General features: G+C 40.3%; 2 protein-coding genes across 2 annotated transcripts in view; one reads left to right on the plus strand and one right to left on the minus strand.

Annotated features, from left to right (window-relative positions):
- The first annotated feature begins 1,697 nt into the window (after positions 1-1,697).
- On the plus strand, positions 1,698-6,411 carry pnp5a (purine nucleoside phosphorylase 5a). Its single transcript, XM_084042494.1, has 6 exons — positions 1,698-1,921; positions 3,669-3,838; positions 4,028-4,131; positions 4,765-4,940; positions 5,234-5,424; positions 5,597-6,411. The coding sequence occupies exons 1-6, from the start codon at positions 1,896-1,898 to the stop codon at positions 5,815-5,817; spliced, it is 888 nt and encodes a 295-aa protein (XP_083898620.1). The 5' UTR covers positions 1,698-1,895; the 3' UTR covers positions 5,818-6,411.
- Positions 6,412-6,748: 337 nt separating this feature from the next.
- capn1 (calpain 1) overlaps positions 6,749-16,746 on the minus strand; it is a 48,616-nt gene continuing 38,618 nt past the window's right edge. The window contains exons 11-22 of the mRNA XM_084042204.1: positions 14,973-15,133; positions 14,730-14,741; positions 13,590-13,801; positions 13,091-13,130; positions 12,078-12,143; positions 11,923-11,980; positions 11,547-11,611; positions 10,763-10,831; positions 10,462-10,540; positions 10,056-10,172; positions 9,863-9,921; positions 6,749-9,299 (exon numbers count right to left, since the gene is read on the minus strand). Coding sequence (XP_083898330.1) covers positions 9,273-9,299; positions 9,863-9,921; positions 10,056-10,172; positions 10,462-10,540; positions 10,763-10,831; positions 11,547-11,611; positions 11,923-11,980; positions 12,078-12,143; positions 13,091-13,130; positions 13,590-13,801; positions 14,730-14,741; positions 14,973-15,133 — 965 coding nt within the window. The 3' untranslated portion in view covers positions 6,749-9,272. The remainder of the gene's footprint in view (positions 9,300-9,862; positions 9,922-10,055; positions 10,173-10,461; positions 10,541-10,762; positions 10,832-11,546; positions 11,612-11,922; positions 11,981-12,077; positions 12,144-13,090; positions 13,131-13,589; positions 13,802-14,729; positions 14,742-14,972; positions 15,134-16,746) is intronic.

The raw sequence follows: 16,746 nt of genomic DNA on the forward strand, positions 1-16,746 counted from the left end.
AGTGCCAGAAGTAGAAAGTACTCATTATGCACTTTTTGTTTTGAAGTTTTTGTGTACAAATCTTTTGAAAATAGCAGATCTACAAGCTCACAATGCGTCGCAGCTTGTATATCGGCTATTTTCAATTGGCCGAAATGTATATGGTTGAACTTGGTTAATGTATGTTTTGTAATAATAATAATCCAGATCTAACTATAGTAATTGTTTTCAAATAATTGTAGTGGAGTAGAAGTAAAGTACTGAAAATTGGAAATACTCCAGTAAATTAAAAAATACCTCAAAATTGTACTTAAGTACAGTTGAGTAAATGTATTTAGTTACTTTACACCACTGCTGCAGAGTGCCAAATGTGTCTTAACTTTAAATGCATGAAGTGCAGGCCAGGGCCACAGGAAGTTCCAGAAGGCTGGACAACATTATAGCCCTGTAAGCCTACTTCTGGTTTGACTGCCTTCAGCTTCCGGTTAGCCAGTTACTTTGGGCAGCAGTTCTTGTCCAGCCTATGGGGGCAGAGAGGACAAAGTCCTATGGGACCCCCCCAGAGGTCCTTTAGGGATTCCAGAGGGTCGCCAGCAAAAATGAGGAACAGTTACATTTCACAATTATTATTATTATCCCTGGACAGAATGTATGGCTCAATGAGAGAATGTATCAGAATGACTGTTCAGATGAGTTTCACTCTCTCCACAATCTTATGCACTAAATCTAATAATAACAGCAAAAACTCTTTAGGGGTCCCTGCCTCCCTGGGGGGCAGAGAAGACCTCTGGTGGCCATGCATGCAGAATTCGGCACACCTGTTGTATCTGCTACCCCAAAGGCATGCTGCAATCTATTTTAGTTCATAACAAAGCAGTGGTGGAAGAAGTACTCAAATGTTTTACTTAGTAAAAGTATCAATACTGCAATGTAGAAATACTCCATTACAAGTAAAAGTCCGGAATTCAAAATTTACTTGAGTAAAAGTAAAAAAAAGTATTGGCATAAAAATGTACTTAAAGTACCAAAAGTAAAAGTAGTCATTATGCAGAATGTCCCATTTCACAAGTTTTCCCCAAAAATATTTTGAAAATAGCAGATCTACAAGCTCACAATGCCTCACATCGTGATGCATTGTAAGCTTGTAGATCGGCTATTTTCAAATGGCCAAAATATATATATATGGTTGAAGTGGTGTATAGAGTATGTTTTGTAATAATAATCAAAATCTACAAAGTAACTAGTAAGTTTTCAAATAATTGAAGTGGAGTAAAAGTACAATATTTGCCTCTGAGATGTTGTGGAGTAGAGTTAAAAGTACAGAAAATTGGAAATACTCCAGTAAAGTAAAAAATACCTCAAAACTGTAAGTACAGCACTTGAGTAAATATACTTAGTTACTTCACTATAACAATGTATCAGTCAGTATGCTCCTCTGTGCATTAACACATGGTTCACAACTAACAAGTGATTGTCTAATAATGCTGGGAAGGGAACATGCGGTGTTTGTTATGTCTCTCATGTGTGTTTTGTTATTGCATGGTGTGTTATTATGTTGAAGGATGGCGCGCAGAGGACGCATGCATGTGAACCTGCGTCACACTCGGCCTCGGGGGAGGCGGGGCTGGGAGGGGGCGGGGCCCAGGGCAGGGGGCCGTGCCTGGGTTCTATAAGTAGAGCCGGTGACTCCATGGAGCTTCAGAAACACACGAGTTTACCGCTTAAAGATAACGGATCTCCACAGAAGAGCTACACCAAGACAATTAAGACGTTTTATTTATTTGACTTTTAAATATTTTATTCTTTATAATAGTTCTCGTTCAACGTTTTTTTTGCCCCTTTGGAACATTATTATTCATTTAGTGTGCAGTCACACATTTTGCCATTTATATTTATTTGAGACTCTACAATCAAGAATGTTTCCCGAAGCAAACAACAAGGGGTGAGTCATTCTGAATAATATCCTTATTGATTACATTTTTCAATGGGTCTCTATCACATCAAAGAGACAGAATACATGATCACTGCAGCAAACTGGCAGTGATTGCATTGACCTGCAGGAGTGGAAGTACTCAGATATGTTACTTAAGTAAAAGTAGCAATACCTCAGTGTAGAAATACGTAAATAAGTATAAGTCTGGAATTCAAAATTTACTTGAGTAAAAGTACAAAAGTATTGGCATCAAAATATACTTAAAGTACCAAAAGTAATAGTACTAAAATGTTTGAAAATAGCAGATCTAGCAATGCAGGCCTTGTGAGCTCAGCTATTTTCAAATAGCCTAAGTATGAAATAGGGCTGAAGTGGTTAATGTATGTTTTATAATATAATAATTTACATCTGCAAAGTAACTAGTAGTGGAGTAAAAAGTACAATATTTGCCTCTGAGATGTAGTGGAGTAGAAGTAAAAGTATAGAAAATTGGAAATACTCCAGTAAAGTAAAAAAATACCTAAATTGTACAAAATAAGTACAGTACTTGAGTAAATGTACTTAGTTACTTTACACCACTGAGCACATGGGGGGCATGGCTTATATGCCACCCAGTGGTGACTATGCCCCTACACGGCAACACAGTGAATGAGTGGCAAGCCCAGGAGGCACATGTTGCCTTTATAACTGGATCTGAAGCCATAGCTCCATGATATTCATGGTCAGGGTGGCTCGTAGGACAGTCTTTAATGAGAATTAGTTATACTTTTTTAGGTTGTTGTTAATTAGTTAAGTAAGTTCAATTAGAGATAGAGAGAGGCCACCCTGAATTCACAATAAACTGATCACTCCATATTCACATTAAGAGCTCGAAATAATACAGTAGGCTGCATCATTTTGATCACGTTCTGAGTCTATTTTGCAGAATTCTAGAAATGTCTATAGATCAATGTAATACATTTAATCTGAGTTTTTAGGTTGGAATGAGGCAATATCATCAGAAAAACCCAATAACCCAAGTGTGGACCAAGATAAAATGTGATTGATAGGCTATTGGAGAAACAGAAGATTCAAAGTTATGTGACACTGTGACACATAACCTTTCTACAAGTGCACATGAGGTTGACTCGGCAGGAATGTGTCAACAACCTGCTTTCCCAGAATGCTACTAAAAAGATCCACTGGAAAATGATCGTATCACATGTTCATCTTATAACACAAGTGATCAGTGATCATCATTCTATAATTTTTCAGCTTGATACAGTACATTATTTTCTTAATGATTTAGCCTTACAATCCATACTAGCAATTGATGTGATTTGTGAGACATGCTGGTTGACCGAGGCTGACCACTGTGGTGGCCACCATCACTTTAGATAGATGGATGGATATAGACAGACAGACAGACCTTTATTGATCCCGCAGGGGAAATTCAGTAGCCAGTGGCATACAGTTCAGCAGTAAGAAACACAGAGCACACACAGAAAGAAATGAAATGAACATTATCAGTACAGAATTGTCATGAAAAGGGACACGGGGACAGCAACAGATTTAGACCAAACACGTTTCAGTACAGTATACAAACATAGACCAGAGCAAAAGAAAACAGCAGAGTTCATGGGCATGAGTGAGAGACATAAGACTATGGGCTGAGCAGAGCGACCATGTGCATTTTCAAGGTGGAGATGACAGAATGTGTGGTCACGCAACAGCCACTTGTCACCCTAACCTGTCATCTTTCTCTTGTTGGGTACAGCTACAGCTATGAGGACTGCCGGGCCACCGCTGACTGGCTAATGGCCCAGACGGATGTGCGGCCAATGGTGGGCATCGTTTGCGGCTCGGGCATGGGGGGGCTGGCTGACATGCTGAAGGACCAGGTAGTCTTCAACTACAAGGACATCCCCAACTTCCCACAGAGCACAGGTGAGTTACGCTACACACAGCAGGGACAATTAGCGCAGAATAATATTGATGACTGATTAACACCAACAATTTCTTCACATATAACTGTTGCTAGTTAACACCAACAATTTCTTCACATATAACCGTTGCTAGTTAATAAGTATCAGTTATTGATTGACGCTGACTGGTGGTATTGTCATTTTCCCTCAGTGCACGGCCACGCAGGACGGTTGGTGTTCGGGACCTTGAAGGGCAGGCCATGTGTCTGCATGCAGGGCCGTTTCCACCTGTACGAAGGCTACCCTATCCAGAAGGTAGCTTTATTTGTCTTCATTACTGAATGTACACAACCCATTAAGACCTGAGGCCGATTCTACGAAATGCCTTCTAAATCAGTGGTTCTCACACTTTTCAAGATTTTTTTTTAAATGTTTAGAAATAGCAGATGTACAAGCTCGCAATGAGCTTGTATATCTGCTGTTTTTGAATAGCCCACGCAATAAATCTAAAACGACATGGGTGCTTTCCCGGTTTTAATGGGATAAAGTAAAATGTACAAATCGTTTACACATGTGATTGAGATAAAGGTGATTGGGGCTTTGCACCACTTCTTGTGAACGTTAGCCAATTGTTGCATAATATGACAGGGTTCATTATGTAACATAATATACAGCACGGCTCAGAGGCTGTTATGAAATCATTTGCCTCTGCTTTCTATCCTATGGCCAGAATGGAGAACTAGTGAGATTATGTGACTGACTTGTAAATCTAATTTAGTATGTATTGTACAAGAAATCCTGTCATGTCCTGCTAAAAAGTACAGCATACAACAGCACGTTTGTTCATTTTCCACTGTAGCCACCTGTACAAAACATGTCCAATACTCTTAAGACATTCACAGTGTGGAAGCATTCATGACTAAGGTGTATGTTTATTGATGTTTCTAGATCACACTACCCATGAGGATCTTCAAGCTCCTTGGTGTGGAGACAGTGATGCTAACCAATGCGGCGGGAGGTCTCAACCAGGACTTCAAAGTAGGAGACATCATGATCATGAAAGACCACCTCAACATGCCTGGCTTCGCTGGAAACAACCCCTTAGCTGGACCCAATGATGAGAGGTAGGTACAACTCAACATATAGCGTCAGGTACATTGTCTGACACTGAAAACTACCTTCTAAATATTATATTTTTGTTCTTAAGTAAAAAATGTGAATACTTTTTCCAACACTGACCTCTCCATCGGCTTCTCTCTCTGATTATTATCTGGATCTTGTGATCATGTCTATGTCTATGTTATGTCTTGTGTATGTATGTTTACTGTGTCTTGGAGTTTCCTATCACTATCTGCTGTAACATACATTGCCCAGTTTGAGACATAATAAACTTGAACTTGAACGTTGTGTTTGGCAGGTTCGGAGTGCGGTTCCCCTGCATGTCTGATGCGTACGACAGGGAGCTCCAGCAGCTGGCCCTGGACGTGGGCCAGGAGCTGGGCTACGGAGACTTCCTAAGGGAGGGCGTGTACTGTGTGCTGGGCGGCCCCTCGTTCGAGACCATCGCAGAGTGCCGCATGCTCCACAAACTGGGGGCCGACGCAGTCGGTGAGTAGCATCTCGCACACAGACTCAATAGCTCTTTGCACTGATTTCATGCTGGTACTGTTGACCAACAATACCAGATGCATTTGTTAATTTGTTTCTTGGCTAGCTTTATATTGTCTATCCTCTGTTTAACGAGAAGATTAACAATTTCCATCCATCCCGCCCGCCACAGGAATGAGCACGGTGCACGAGGTGATCGTGGCACGCCACTGCGGCATGCGCGTCTTCGCCCTGTCGCTAATCACCAACCAGGCGGTGATGGACTACGACAGCGAGGAGAAGGCCAACCATGAAGAGGTGCTTCAAACGGGCAAGCAGAGAGCGGAGCAACTGGAGAGGCTGGTCTCCACCATGGTTACCAGAATCGAACCCAACAACAACAACTATGTTTAAAATGTATTCTGCATTGCACGCAACAAAATGTCACACTATGGAAGATGTTAAACTGGGTTATGAGATGGGAGATTTAGCGGTTAGGAGTTTGGTGATAGTTATCCCATTAACTATACCAAAATGCCATTTTATTGATTATCTTCCCTAACCTTGTTTCCAGTTTTATCTCCATTTCACAAGGAGATAAAGCCTTGAAAATAACTATTAAGTGTCAAACCGGAAGTGTCTTGCGGTTGTACACTTTGGGTAGTAGTTCTTGTTCAGGCTGATCTTCCATGAGTTACAATGAAAATGAGTGAGAGGTTGGGTTAAGAGTGGATGGAGGTCAAATGTTAGGCTTAGGTCAAAAGATGTTGATGAGCACGGTCGTCACGGCTAGACATAACATTGAGTCTACTAAACTAACTCAGGATCAGTCAGTCTTCTCACAGCTCAAACCAAGTCATGTAGGCCTGGTACCGCAGTGCCTGGTGTCAAGACTGGACGAGGAAAAACATCCACTGATTTATTACTCATCACAATTTTCTAATAATTCAACCAGTCTTCACCGTCGTTGTATTGGACAAAACAGCAAATTTGTACATTCCTTCATCCAGCGGCTCAAAAGAAACTATCTGCGTTGGTCTCTTTTTTTTACTGTTTTAAAGTGAATATTTCTGTATTGTAACTTAATATTTAATTTGATCAGCATGTGTAAAATGCGATTTAACTTAATGAGTCTCTAAGAATTCACTGTAAAGACTGCATTTTTTTCTTTTTCTTTTGTTAATAGATGTACATTAGTTGTCTTAAGGTATTGTAATGTTCTTGGTGTTATTTAGTTTCAAAAAATGCTTTTTTTGTAAAATGTTCTACTAAAGTTAATATTTATTACTGTACAAGAGTGTGGTGTGGTTTGTTTGGGGATGGGGAAAAAGGCTGTTGAAAACAATTGCACTGTGACCCACATACTGTTTAATTTTACTTGGAAAGGTGAGACTTACATTCATCAGTACAGCACAACTTAACACAAATTAAGAATTCCCAAGGGCTAATTTATACTTCCTTGCGACACGATTCTCAGTTCAAAAGTGATACGTTGTCCGACTAAGTATAAACTTGCCTTCAGACTCGATAATACATGTCCATGTTTATATTGTATACAGAAAATTGGCAAATTCAAATTGTAAATTCAATTAATTAGATGAATGGCATTGTGAGAGTCCTACAGATTCATGTGGATTTCTGTTGGGAATCATAAAAGATTGATAAGTAAAGATGAAAGATGGGGGGAAATAAGATCTTGAAAATGCAAGAGTTTTGTTCCAAAATAACACATCCACCATTCTAAAAAATGTAAAATCCATTTAAGTTATTTCCCAATCGCTAGCATGAAATTAAATCATAGGGTACTTGCAAAAGGGTTATAAGTAACTTAGGCTCTTGGTTGTGGAACTGACAACAGCAGCTGGTCAATATTTTAGAGATATTAAATAATGTAGGCTACTGGTATATTATTTATGGATGGACTAATATCATGTTGGAATAGAACTCTTCAAAAATTAAGTGTTTGCTTTGCTCCCCTGCTTGAAGGGAAGTTCATTTTGGGCAGGCTGACAACACATCACAGCTCACACAGCATGCATACAAAGTATCTCTTAAGTCCATATATTGCATAATTGTACTGTATACTTTCACCCAAAAATATGTTTTGTTCCCTTTGAACAGCAAGATAAAATAAAAAAGGGCCACATCCATGACATCTATCTAGAACAATAATATAAAATCCAAGTTTAAAACTTGTTCCTTTGTCATATTTTACAAAACATGTTGCCACAAAGTGCCATGCAATGATGATGGTTAGGATTGTCCTGGTTCATTCATTCTAGCATTCATTAATTTGGCATTTAGGACTTTTAGACCAGAAATACCAAGTGAATACAGTAGAGTGGTATAGAGTCGATAATTAGCAGTAGTCTACTGTAGGACTGCAGTTGATAATACAGTGTCCCAGTGAGAAATAGGCTTTGTTGTATACAAATGCGTATGACGGCACATTCATCATGATGTAGCAGCCTGCCATTGACTCTGCATGGAGGACAGGCCCAGTCATCTTTCATGAGTAGACCTTTTACATTGAGGCAATAGTAACACTTGGCACAAGATGTAAACAAAACAAAACATTTAAGCCAGCAACCTTCTTTCTCAAGTTTGGTAACTTACAATGTGTGTACGTTCTTACTGATTGTATGTGGAGTGTAACCATGCATTCCCCACTGCCAGGCAGCTCCTAAATGCAGTTTATATACTGTGGCTGAAAATGCATTCATTTACTAAGACCAGAGGAATGTTCAACAAATTGGCACAATTTCCCCCTTTTGTCGACATGCAGTAGTTAGCGGCTAGTTAATACCACACAAACCCTATATACTTAAGTTGACTGAGATCCCCCAGGGGTCTATTCTTTGTCCACTCCGTTTCCCCTCTAGACCAAATCTCATTGCCGAAAATAGCTGATCTACAAGCTCACAATGCATCACAACACTGCATGCTCGTGCCAGAAAAGGAACGCTAGGGTTCATGTGGTTTCGTTCTTTTTTTGGAAGAAATGAGCAGGGAATTAGGTACTAGCTTTTGTACTTTCATATTTGCTGCTGTGGCCATTATCTATAGGCGAAAAGTGACTGTACAGCTGGTTTGATGCCACAGCTTGCAGGGCGTTCTGACACGAGACGTCACACCGCTTTCAATACAAACCTCCTGTATATGTCACTTATATCATCATATTCAAGCAATTGTTGATTGCTTGACTGTTGACTATTTTGGTCAAAATGGCATGCTTTTGGTTCAATGACACCAAAAAAATTTTGATTTAAGGCCAGTTTCCTTTGTCTCAAACTTGTTTGTGTGTGCTCTGGAAAAGAGTAACTCAGTTAAGTTCAGTTAAGAGAAACTGGTCATAATGGATGTGAATGAACTGAATTGTTTCAATGGACCAAAAGCAAACAGGCGTTTGTATTGATGACAGAGTGCAATATTTATAGCATCGATGTGTAGCAATCCGGTAAGCTCAAACAGCAGGGGTGTGTTTGTTCACAGTTGGGTTCGTTTTCTCTGACACAAAAGAACACCCCTCAGCACCACACAGACACCTGTTAAACAGCACCCAACGAGTTGACACAGACAGAGGGTGGGTGTCCAAAGCTATACGAGTGGCGTGCTTCCTTCCGCATTGGCAAAGTAGGTAAAACGAGTCGAGGCAAATGATTTGGCACATGTTCCCGATACATACAGGTATTCGTAAACAGTTTTCAGAGCATTTTTAGCATCAGAGAGCATTGGCAGCGTCAGAGAGCATTGGCAGCGAAGGGAGGAGTGGAACAAAGAGGCACTTCTGAGACGAGAGACACAGGACTGGGGGACGGATTGCAGTGCAGGAGTTCACCACATCCAGTAAACAGGAATCCATTCTTCTTTTATGCAAACATGGTCAGAGAGATCCACTGTGGGGAGAGAGACAAGCAGGCCAAGATATTCATTACTGTGATGACATGTATGTCTAATGTAGTGCAAATAAGATAAGCAAATAAGAGAACATAGACACTGTCCTCTACAAACAGATTATATCATCACTGTCAGGCAGAACAACCGTGTATCTCCATATTTCTAGATTTTCTTTGTTGCTTTTCTGCCTTTTTTTATTGTGGAAAGTGGAGATGGACAGAAAACAGTGAGAGAGAGATGGGGAGACACATGCAGTAAAACAAATCACACCCACGACGCACTGTCAGGCTATATTAGAGCCTAGGTGCCCGGACCGTATCTCCATCAACTTTGTATGTTCTTTTGTACATTACTGCCCTAATTTGTCGAGCAAAAGTAGAGAAAAAAGCAAATAGTTTGTGACTAAATAATAGCTTCATTGCATCCATTGGGTTCTTTTTTTCTCCATTTCCTTAAAAGTAACAGTTTTGGACATAACGAGTTGCCACCCGACAGAGACGATATGCACAAACTACATGGAAATGCATGAGCTAGTGGATGAGTTAATCATGTGAGGACATACTTGGATGAAGTTGAGGGATATAACCCCATCGGCATCAGTGTCCATCGTCTTGAAGGTTTCTGTGAGGCGAGAGACAAAGACAGTCTGTCACTTCACAAGCCTCATTAGTGCGCAATTCTATAACCATCGTATCAGAGCAGGTGATGGCTCATAATGTAGGTACCAATACTAAAAGTGTAGTAACGGAACTCACTGAACATGGTCTCTAGCCGAACCAGGCAGGTGACAAAGTTGTCAAAGTCAACGGACAGGTCAGCCTCTGTGTAGCGCAGGATGATGAGCTGGAACAGGTGGTTGGTCAACTTAAACCCTGGAGAGGAGAACAGTTAAACAATTATAAACCACTACAACTGGAATGAAATATTGCTAAACAAGCCTTCCTGTAACTCACTACAACTGGAATGAAATATTGCCTTGTCTTTGAAAGTGTGATGTTTAATTCCCTCAGAAGTTTGCTTTATTGATGTATTATTACTGATATCATCATCTGGGTTTCATCAGATTTTCTACAGTAGCTGTGCGGCTGAGGCAATTAGGCCTACACCTGAAGTTGCATTTGTTTTGGGGGGAAATGAAACAAAACCAAGAGGAAAATGTACCTGCTGCTTCAAGGGCCATTCTCATCTCATAGGAACTCATGGTGCCTGACTTGTCATAGTCAAACTGCCGGAAAACAGTCTAGCATGATGACAGAAAGATAAGAGAAAGAGGATAAACAAAGCAAAGAGAGGAAAGGGGGACAGAGTCAAAGACAAACAGGGGGAGACAACAAATGAGAACCAATGAGAACCCAGCACTGCGTGCGACGGGGCCAAAATCAATAATATCAGACGTTGCGACTGCAGGGAAACGGTGTCAAAGCTATATGGCCGGGTTTGCCGCATTTGGGTTTAACCTTACCAGATATCGTTTAATCTTCTCCCAAAGAACATGGAACTCTGTCAGGCCCAGCTTCCCACTGCCATCAGACTGGGTACAATGGTCAAGGAACTGAATGTTACCTAACCAGCGGTCAAATCAGGACATGTCAGTGTGTTGGGTGGGGGGGGGGTGGGGGGTAGACCCATCTAAACACAGTTCTCCCAATTTTGCCACAACAACATTTTGCCAAATGCTGCAGTACAAAAGAGCATTTTGCCAAAGGAATTTACCCAAACTCTATTTCACAATAGTGGCATTTGGGCAAAAGAATTTACCGAAATTCTGTTGGACAACAGGGCATTTATCCAGTGGAGTGGAGCTCAGTTTACCCTTTGCCTGTGTGCCTTTCAGTTAGAAGCATCAGCCTGACGTCTGAGAGACACACATTAATTTATGCTATTCTCAATATATACTTACTTTAATATTCATATATTTTATTAACCCGTCCACTTGGGGAGGACAGGAGTATACCGTATATGTGACACAACGGGCAGGAATGAGCGGTGACATAATATACTGTGCCACATGAGCCAGTCAAACTCAAAAGATTAATAATTAATAATCAATAAGGTCTGTGGCCTGTGCACTAAAGCTCAGTTTATACATCATTACACAACAGTGTCACTTGTCACAAGGCCAAGCTTCAAGATTTAAATGTATTTTCGGTGAGTATAATATTAGGCGTAATTGCATAGTTCTGTGGCAATTTTATTGTACTCTGCTAACCACCACCGAATAAAAGTAGCTCTCAAGACAAGGATACATCCATGAGGTTTATCATACTGCGGCAGGCTTCTTTGCCAAAGCCATCCGTCTTCAAGTCTTTATCTGTTTAAATCAGAGAGAAAGAGCATGCGTTTACTTTTAGTAGAAACTAAGCACTTAACCATGAAAGGAAGTATTGAAAAAGAAAATCATGTGATCAAGTTTGTTCCAAAAGGAACATCAGGCATTACACAAAATTATGGTACTTTGGTTTTTAAAATATAGTAGTCCACTTTTACAAACTGGATCCTTACTATTGATTCAATAATATTTCAGTTAAACGTTAAGCATTTCTCTAAATTGGATACATTAGGTTTTCAACTCCTTTTGTCCATGAATGGTGAGGATGAGGATAGTTGTTTTTTGTTACAAACGTTTGCTGATGATTCTGTTGAGTATTGTCTGCAGTTCTGTGACGCTGATCTCCATGTCCTGTTGGCAGAAACAAAGAAGGCAATATACTGTAAGATGACTGCACATCCCATAAGCCATTGTGCAACCAACTCCACTTCCTGGTGAGCCTACTTACTGGACCGGCCAGCTGTCTGAAGAGACCCTTGAAGGCTGCGTCAATTTGGCTCTCCTCCATCTGAGTCTGAGACACACACACGCACACACTTTATTTATGTGGACACATGCAAATAACCACATACAGTCACTTTTTCATATGAACACTGAAAAATGTCCGGGGAATCAGGTCAGGACATTCTGGTGTTGGCCGTTCACACATGTAGCATGCAACAGGAGAAAGTCTGTTTCAGATGCGTTCACACATTAAGGTAAATACTCTGTTTGATAAGGTGAGGGGCGGGGTCTGGGTAGTAGACGCACACATTAGGTACTCACGTAAATATAATACAGGCAAAGCATGAGGGACATGCAAGGATGAAATGCAATATTTTTCAGAGAACATTGGTCTCTACATACAGCCAAGTGCACACTGCGTAAGGAAGCGGCTACTGCAGTAGTAAAGAGAGGTTTATGTTACGATCGGTGAATGTTTACAACTCGAACACAATACAAATAAAAAGCAGATTGATTAAACTCTCTCTCCAAACACCTCGGGACGAGGGGAGGCTCCACCCATCTGCAATAGAAGCGTCATCAACACACCCACATGCTGAATGTAAATTCACCGGACAATCACCACGTCCATTGACACATACAGCGGTTTGAGCCAAATCGGACATTACCCAGACTTAAGTCAAGGGTCCTGCCCGCATAAAATCTGTTGCATGTCCGATCCTACCGATCTGGAATGCTGCGTTCATATATAGGCCTATAGCCCCTCCGTTTGAACTCTGGAAAACTTCCATAATACAGTGCATGTCTGAAAGTGGCTATATATACACCGCTATATTGAATTTGTATTTAAACCATAAAACTCATAAAGCTGATTTAAGATGAGGCGACAGCATGTTATTTCATAGCATTCATGAGTGCCATTTGTTCTTTAATCCCAAACATTCTCTGGATTAAAGGCCTAATTGTAATGAGTTATCATGAGTCTCAGGCATGAGTTGTCCCGGGCTGGGGTCTTACCTCAGGTGGAAGTTCAGCTGTGACATCGTCATCGAGTTCCCTAGGACACAAAGTGAAAGTCAGATCACTCAGTCCATCTAGTGGCAACCTCCCAGACCAACATGTGTTGGATGTTTCCATAGTACTCTCACAGTCATGCTTCCAGGTTCAGTTTCAGTCTCATACAGTTTCTGTATGACTTTGCCATCCGCTCACAGTTCTAGGACTCAACCATTACCAGCTTTTAGATTGGCTTGCATAGACATATTGGTGCTGACATTTGCTTTTGCGGAGACAATTCACCAATATTCTCAATGTGCACAAAAGTAGTGGTTCATTTTTATGTTTTTATCATTGCCTTTAACACTTTACCTCCAATAACAATGCTAACATTTATAAACAAAGCCACTATGCTCCAATTATTCATTTTAGAATACAGGAGGAGGAATGGCAATACATTTCATTCCAACTGTGTCGGCTCTCTATTCCTCCCCATCAACCCCCCACCACCACCACTTACTCAGAGTTGGCGGGCTTCTCAGAGAACACCCTGAGGACGAAGTCAGCCTCCTTCTGGGGTTCAAAGGTTGAGGGGACAACGATGTACTCTCCGGCCGGAAGACGGAAGCGAGAGCTGACCTCCCTCAGGTTGATGAAGAGCTCGGAGCGGGCACTGGAGGCGTTGGTGAGGAAGAAGTCCCTCTTCAGGTGGACACCTGACCTGCCTTTGTACTGGTGAGGACAGGTGTCATTAAAGTAATGTAAGCTGTCTTCATAGCAGTGGTGGAAAGTATCTAAGTGCATTTACTTAAGTACTGTACTTAAGTACAATTTTTAGGTATTTGTACTTTACCTGAGTATTTCCAATTTCCAATACTTTTACTTCTACTCCACTACATCTCAGAGGCAAATATTGTACTTACTCAACTACAATTATTTGAAAACTTTAGTTACTAGTTACTTTTCAGATATAAATTATGATATTATGAAACATACATTAAACACTTTAGCCCTATTTTATACCTAGGCTATTTGAAAATAGACGATCTACAAGCTCACAACGCGTCGCATCACGCCGCGTTGTGAGCTGCTATTTCTGCTAAATCTGCTATTTTCAAATATTTGAGTACTTTTACTTTTGGTATTTTAAGTACATTTTGATGCCAATACTTTTGTACTTTTACTCAAGTCAATTTAGATTGCCGGACTTTTACTTGTAACAGAGTATTTCTATATTGCAGTATTGGTACTTTTACTTAAGTAAAGAATTTGAGTACATTTTCCACCACTGCTTCATAGAGTGTACTGGTGAGGAGGACAGATGTGGTTAAACTAGTGTAAGATGTGTTAGTGCTGGTAATCACATTGCAACATGTAGCGCTAGCTGTGGACAAGGAGTTATTGGATGTGCGGGCGTTTGGCCTCGTGAAATCCCCCTGAAGTCGGGTCCTTTGACTCCTTTCCTATTCTCATTCAAGCATACATTGTTGCACTTATGTTAAATCTTGTGATAAATATGTAGCATTAGACTAATGTTCTCTGATAACGACAATAAGCTGATAACGACAATAAGCCCTTCCGACCTACTTACTTACTTATTAGCCTAACACACAGGGCCTGATAAGAAGTGAGAAAGCAGACAGTTCTAAGAGACTCATACCTCATTTGGAACCTGAGAGAGAGAAGGGGGGGGGGGAGAGAGAGAGAGAGTTAAAAGTGAAATATAGGAAGGGTCTTTTCAATAATTGGAAATGAGAGAAATGAGTTGCAAACTGAATTCTTGATAATCACAAAATCTGTATTTATTTACACAACATTCTCAAAAAGAGACCCTTTAGAATTTATATATAGACCACAGGTGCTACAGAGACGAAGTGCACCTTGGGACTAACAGATCTCTAACCTCGTAGATGGCGAAGCCGATGGTCTCCATGTCCTTGCCCTCCTTGCGTTTCTTCCGTCGGTCCTTCTGCATCAGGGCAACCAGGAAGCTGCAGTCTGATTGGCCGGCTGTGTCTGGGTGCTGCAAGGCGATCTTAAACTGGGGGTTGATCCAGAAGGTTGCTGGGGAGGACACGTGAAAAGATCTTCACATACGGTAATCCCTCTTTTCTAGTTTAGCCCTAGTGTTGTCTTTCCTCTGACTATTCCTCTTTTCTACCTTCAGTCTAACTTAGGGCTGGTCTATACTTCGTTGCGTGACCATGTTGCATTTTATTCTTAAGTTGAAAATATGGTGTTTTCGTTGCTTCATTTCACAGCGTACACACACTGCATCATTTTTACAGCGTGGCCCAGTAAGAGCTTGTCGTCTACAAGATGGTCTGTGTGTGTGTGTGTGTGTGTGTGTGTGTGTGTGTGTGTGTGTGTCGTAACCTAATCTAACTTAATACAATGTATTACTTCCACACATTTTGTGTCACGAATGTTTTATATTTTCTATATTTAACTTATATTATATATTATTATATTATTATCATATAATATAATTTTATATCAGGCGGATCAGGCTGAAACCATGGCAAAATTTGGACATGACTGATCTAATTTATAAAGAATAAGTAAATGATAAAATCTGAGTGCATGCAGTTGTATTGTTTTGCCTGCAACACAATGCCTAGCTACACATCGATATGTGTCAGACATGGGTCAATACATGGGTTCCCAAACTTTTCAGCCCGCAACCCCAAAATAATGCAGCCATTGACTCATGACCCCACCTAAACCTGGAGGTAATTTATGCACATAAACTTGCACGTTCGGTGCGCATTTGTAATGTATTAAAATGGTAAAATGTACTATTTGTGATCATTTTTAGATTGTATTTCATCCATTCTGTTGAATTTAAAATTGAAAAAAAATAAAGAAAAAAAAAGTTATTTTTTTTCATGACCCAAAATAATTTTGCAACCTCACCGTCAGTCTCCTGCGACCCCAAGTGGGGTCGTGACCCAAACTTTGGGAACTCCTGGGTCAATAAACCCTGTCTTGTCAGTACACAGCAGTGGTGTAAAGTAACTAAGTACATTTACTCAAGCACTGTACTTAAGTACAATTTGGAGGTATTTTTACTTTACGGGAGTATTTCCAATTTTCAGTACTTTTACTTCTACTCCACTACAGGCAAATATTATACTTTTACTCCACTACAATTATTTTAAAACTTTAGTTACTAGTTACTTTGTAGGTTTTTTATTATTATTACAAAACATACTTTACCCCTTCAGCTCTATATACATTTCGGCCATTTGAAAATAACAGTTCTACAAGCTCGAGCTTGTAGAACTGTTATTTTCAAAAGACTTTTATACATTTGAAAACTTGTGAAATGGGACATTCTGCATGAGTACTTTCTACTTTTACTTGTGAAATGGGACATTCTGCATGAGTACTTTCTACGTTTGGTACTTTAAGTACATTTTGATGCCAATACTTTTGTACTTTTACTTTTCCTTGTCCCCTTCATGCCCATATATGGAGATCTCTGTATCTGTCAGTCTTTGTCCCTTTTATGCCCATATATGGAGATCCCTGATGTCATCAGTATATGCTCATATATGGGCATGCACCCTTTTGTGCCCATATATGGAGCCGAGTTGAGTGATTTGTTTGCGCCTGATGTAGGGGTGTGCCGATACACTAATTTCACGAAACGATACGATACGATATTTGGCTCA

This window comes from Gymnoscopelus microlampas, assembly GCF_963454915.1.
Source record: "Gymnoscopelus microlampas genome assembly, chromosome: 19".
Classification (NCBI taxonomy): domain Eukaryota; kingdom Metazoa; phylum Chordata; class Actinopteri; order Myctophiformes; family Myctophidae; genus Gymnoscopelus; species Gymnoscopelus microlampas.

Coding starts and splice junctions, on each gene's coding strand:
- pnp5a (XM_084042494.1), top strand. CDS start 1,896: ATGTTTCCCGAAGCAAACAACAAGGG. Junction 1,922..3,668: donor CCCGAAGCAAACAACAAGGG/GTGAGTCATTCT, acceptor TGTTGGGTACAG/CTACAGCTATGAGGACTGCC. Junction 4,132..4,764: donor AAGGCTACCCTATCCAGAAG/GTAGCTTTATTT, acceptor TGATGTTTCTAG/ATCACACTACCCATGAGGAT.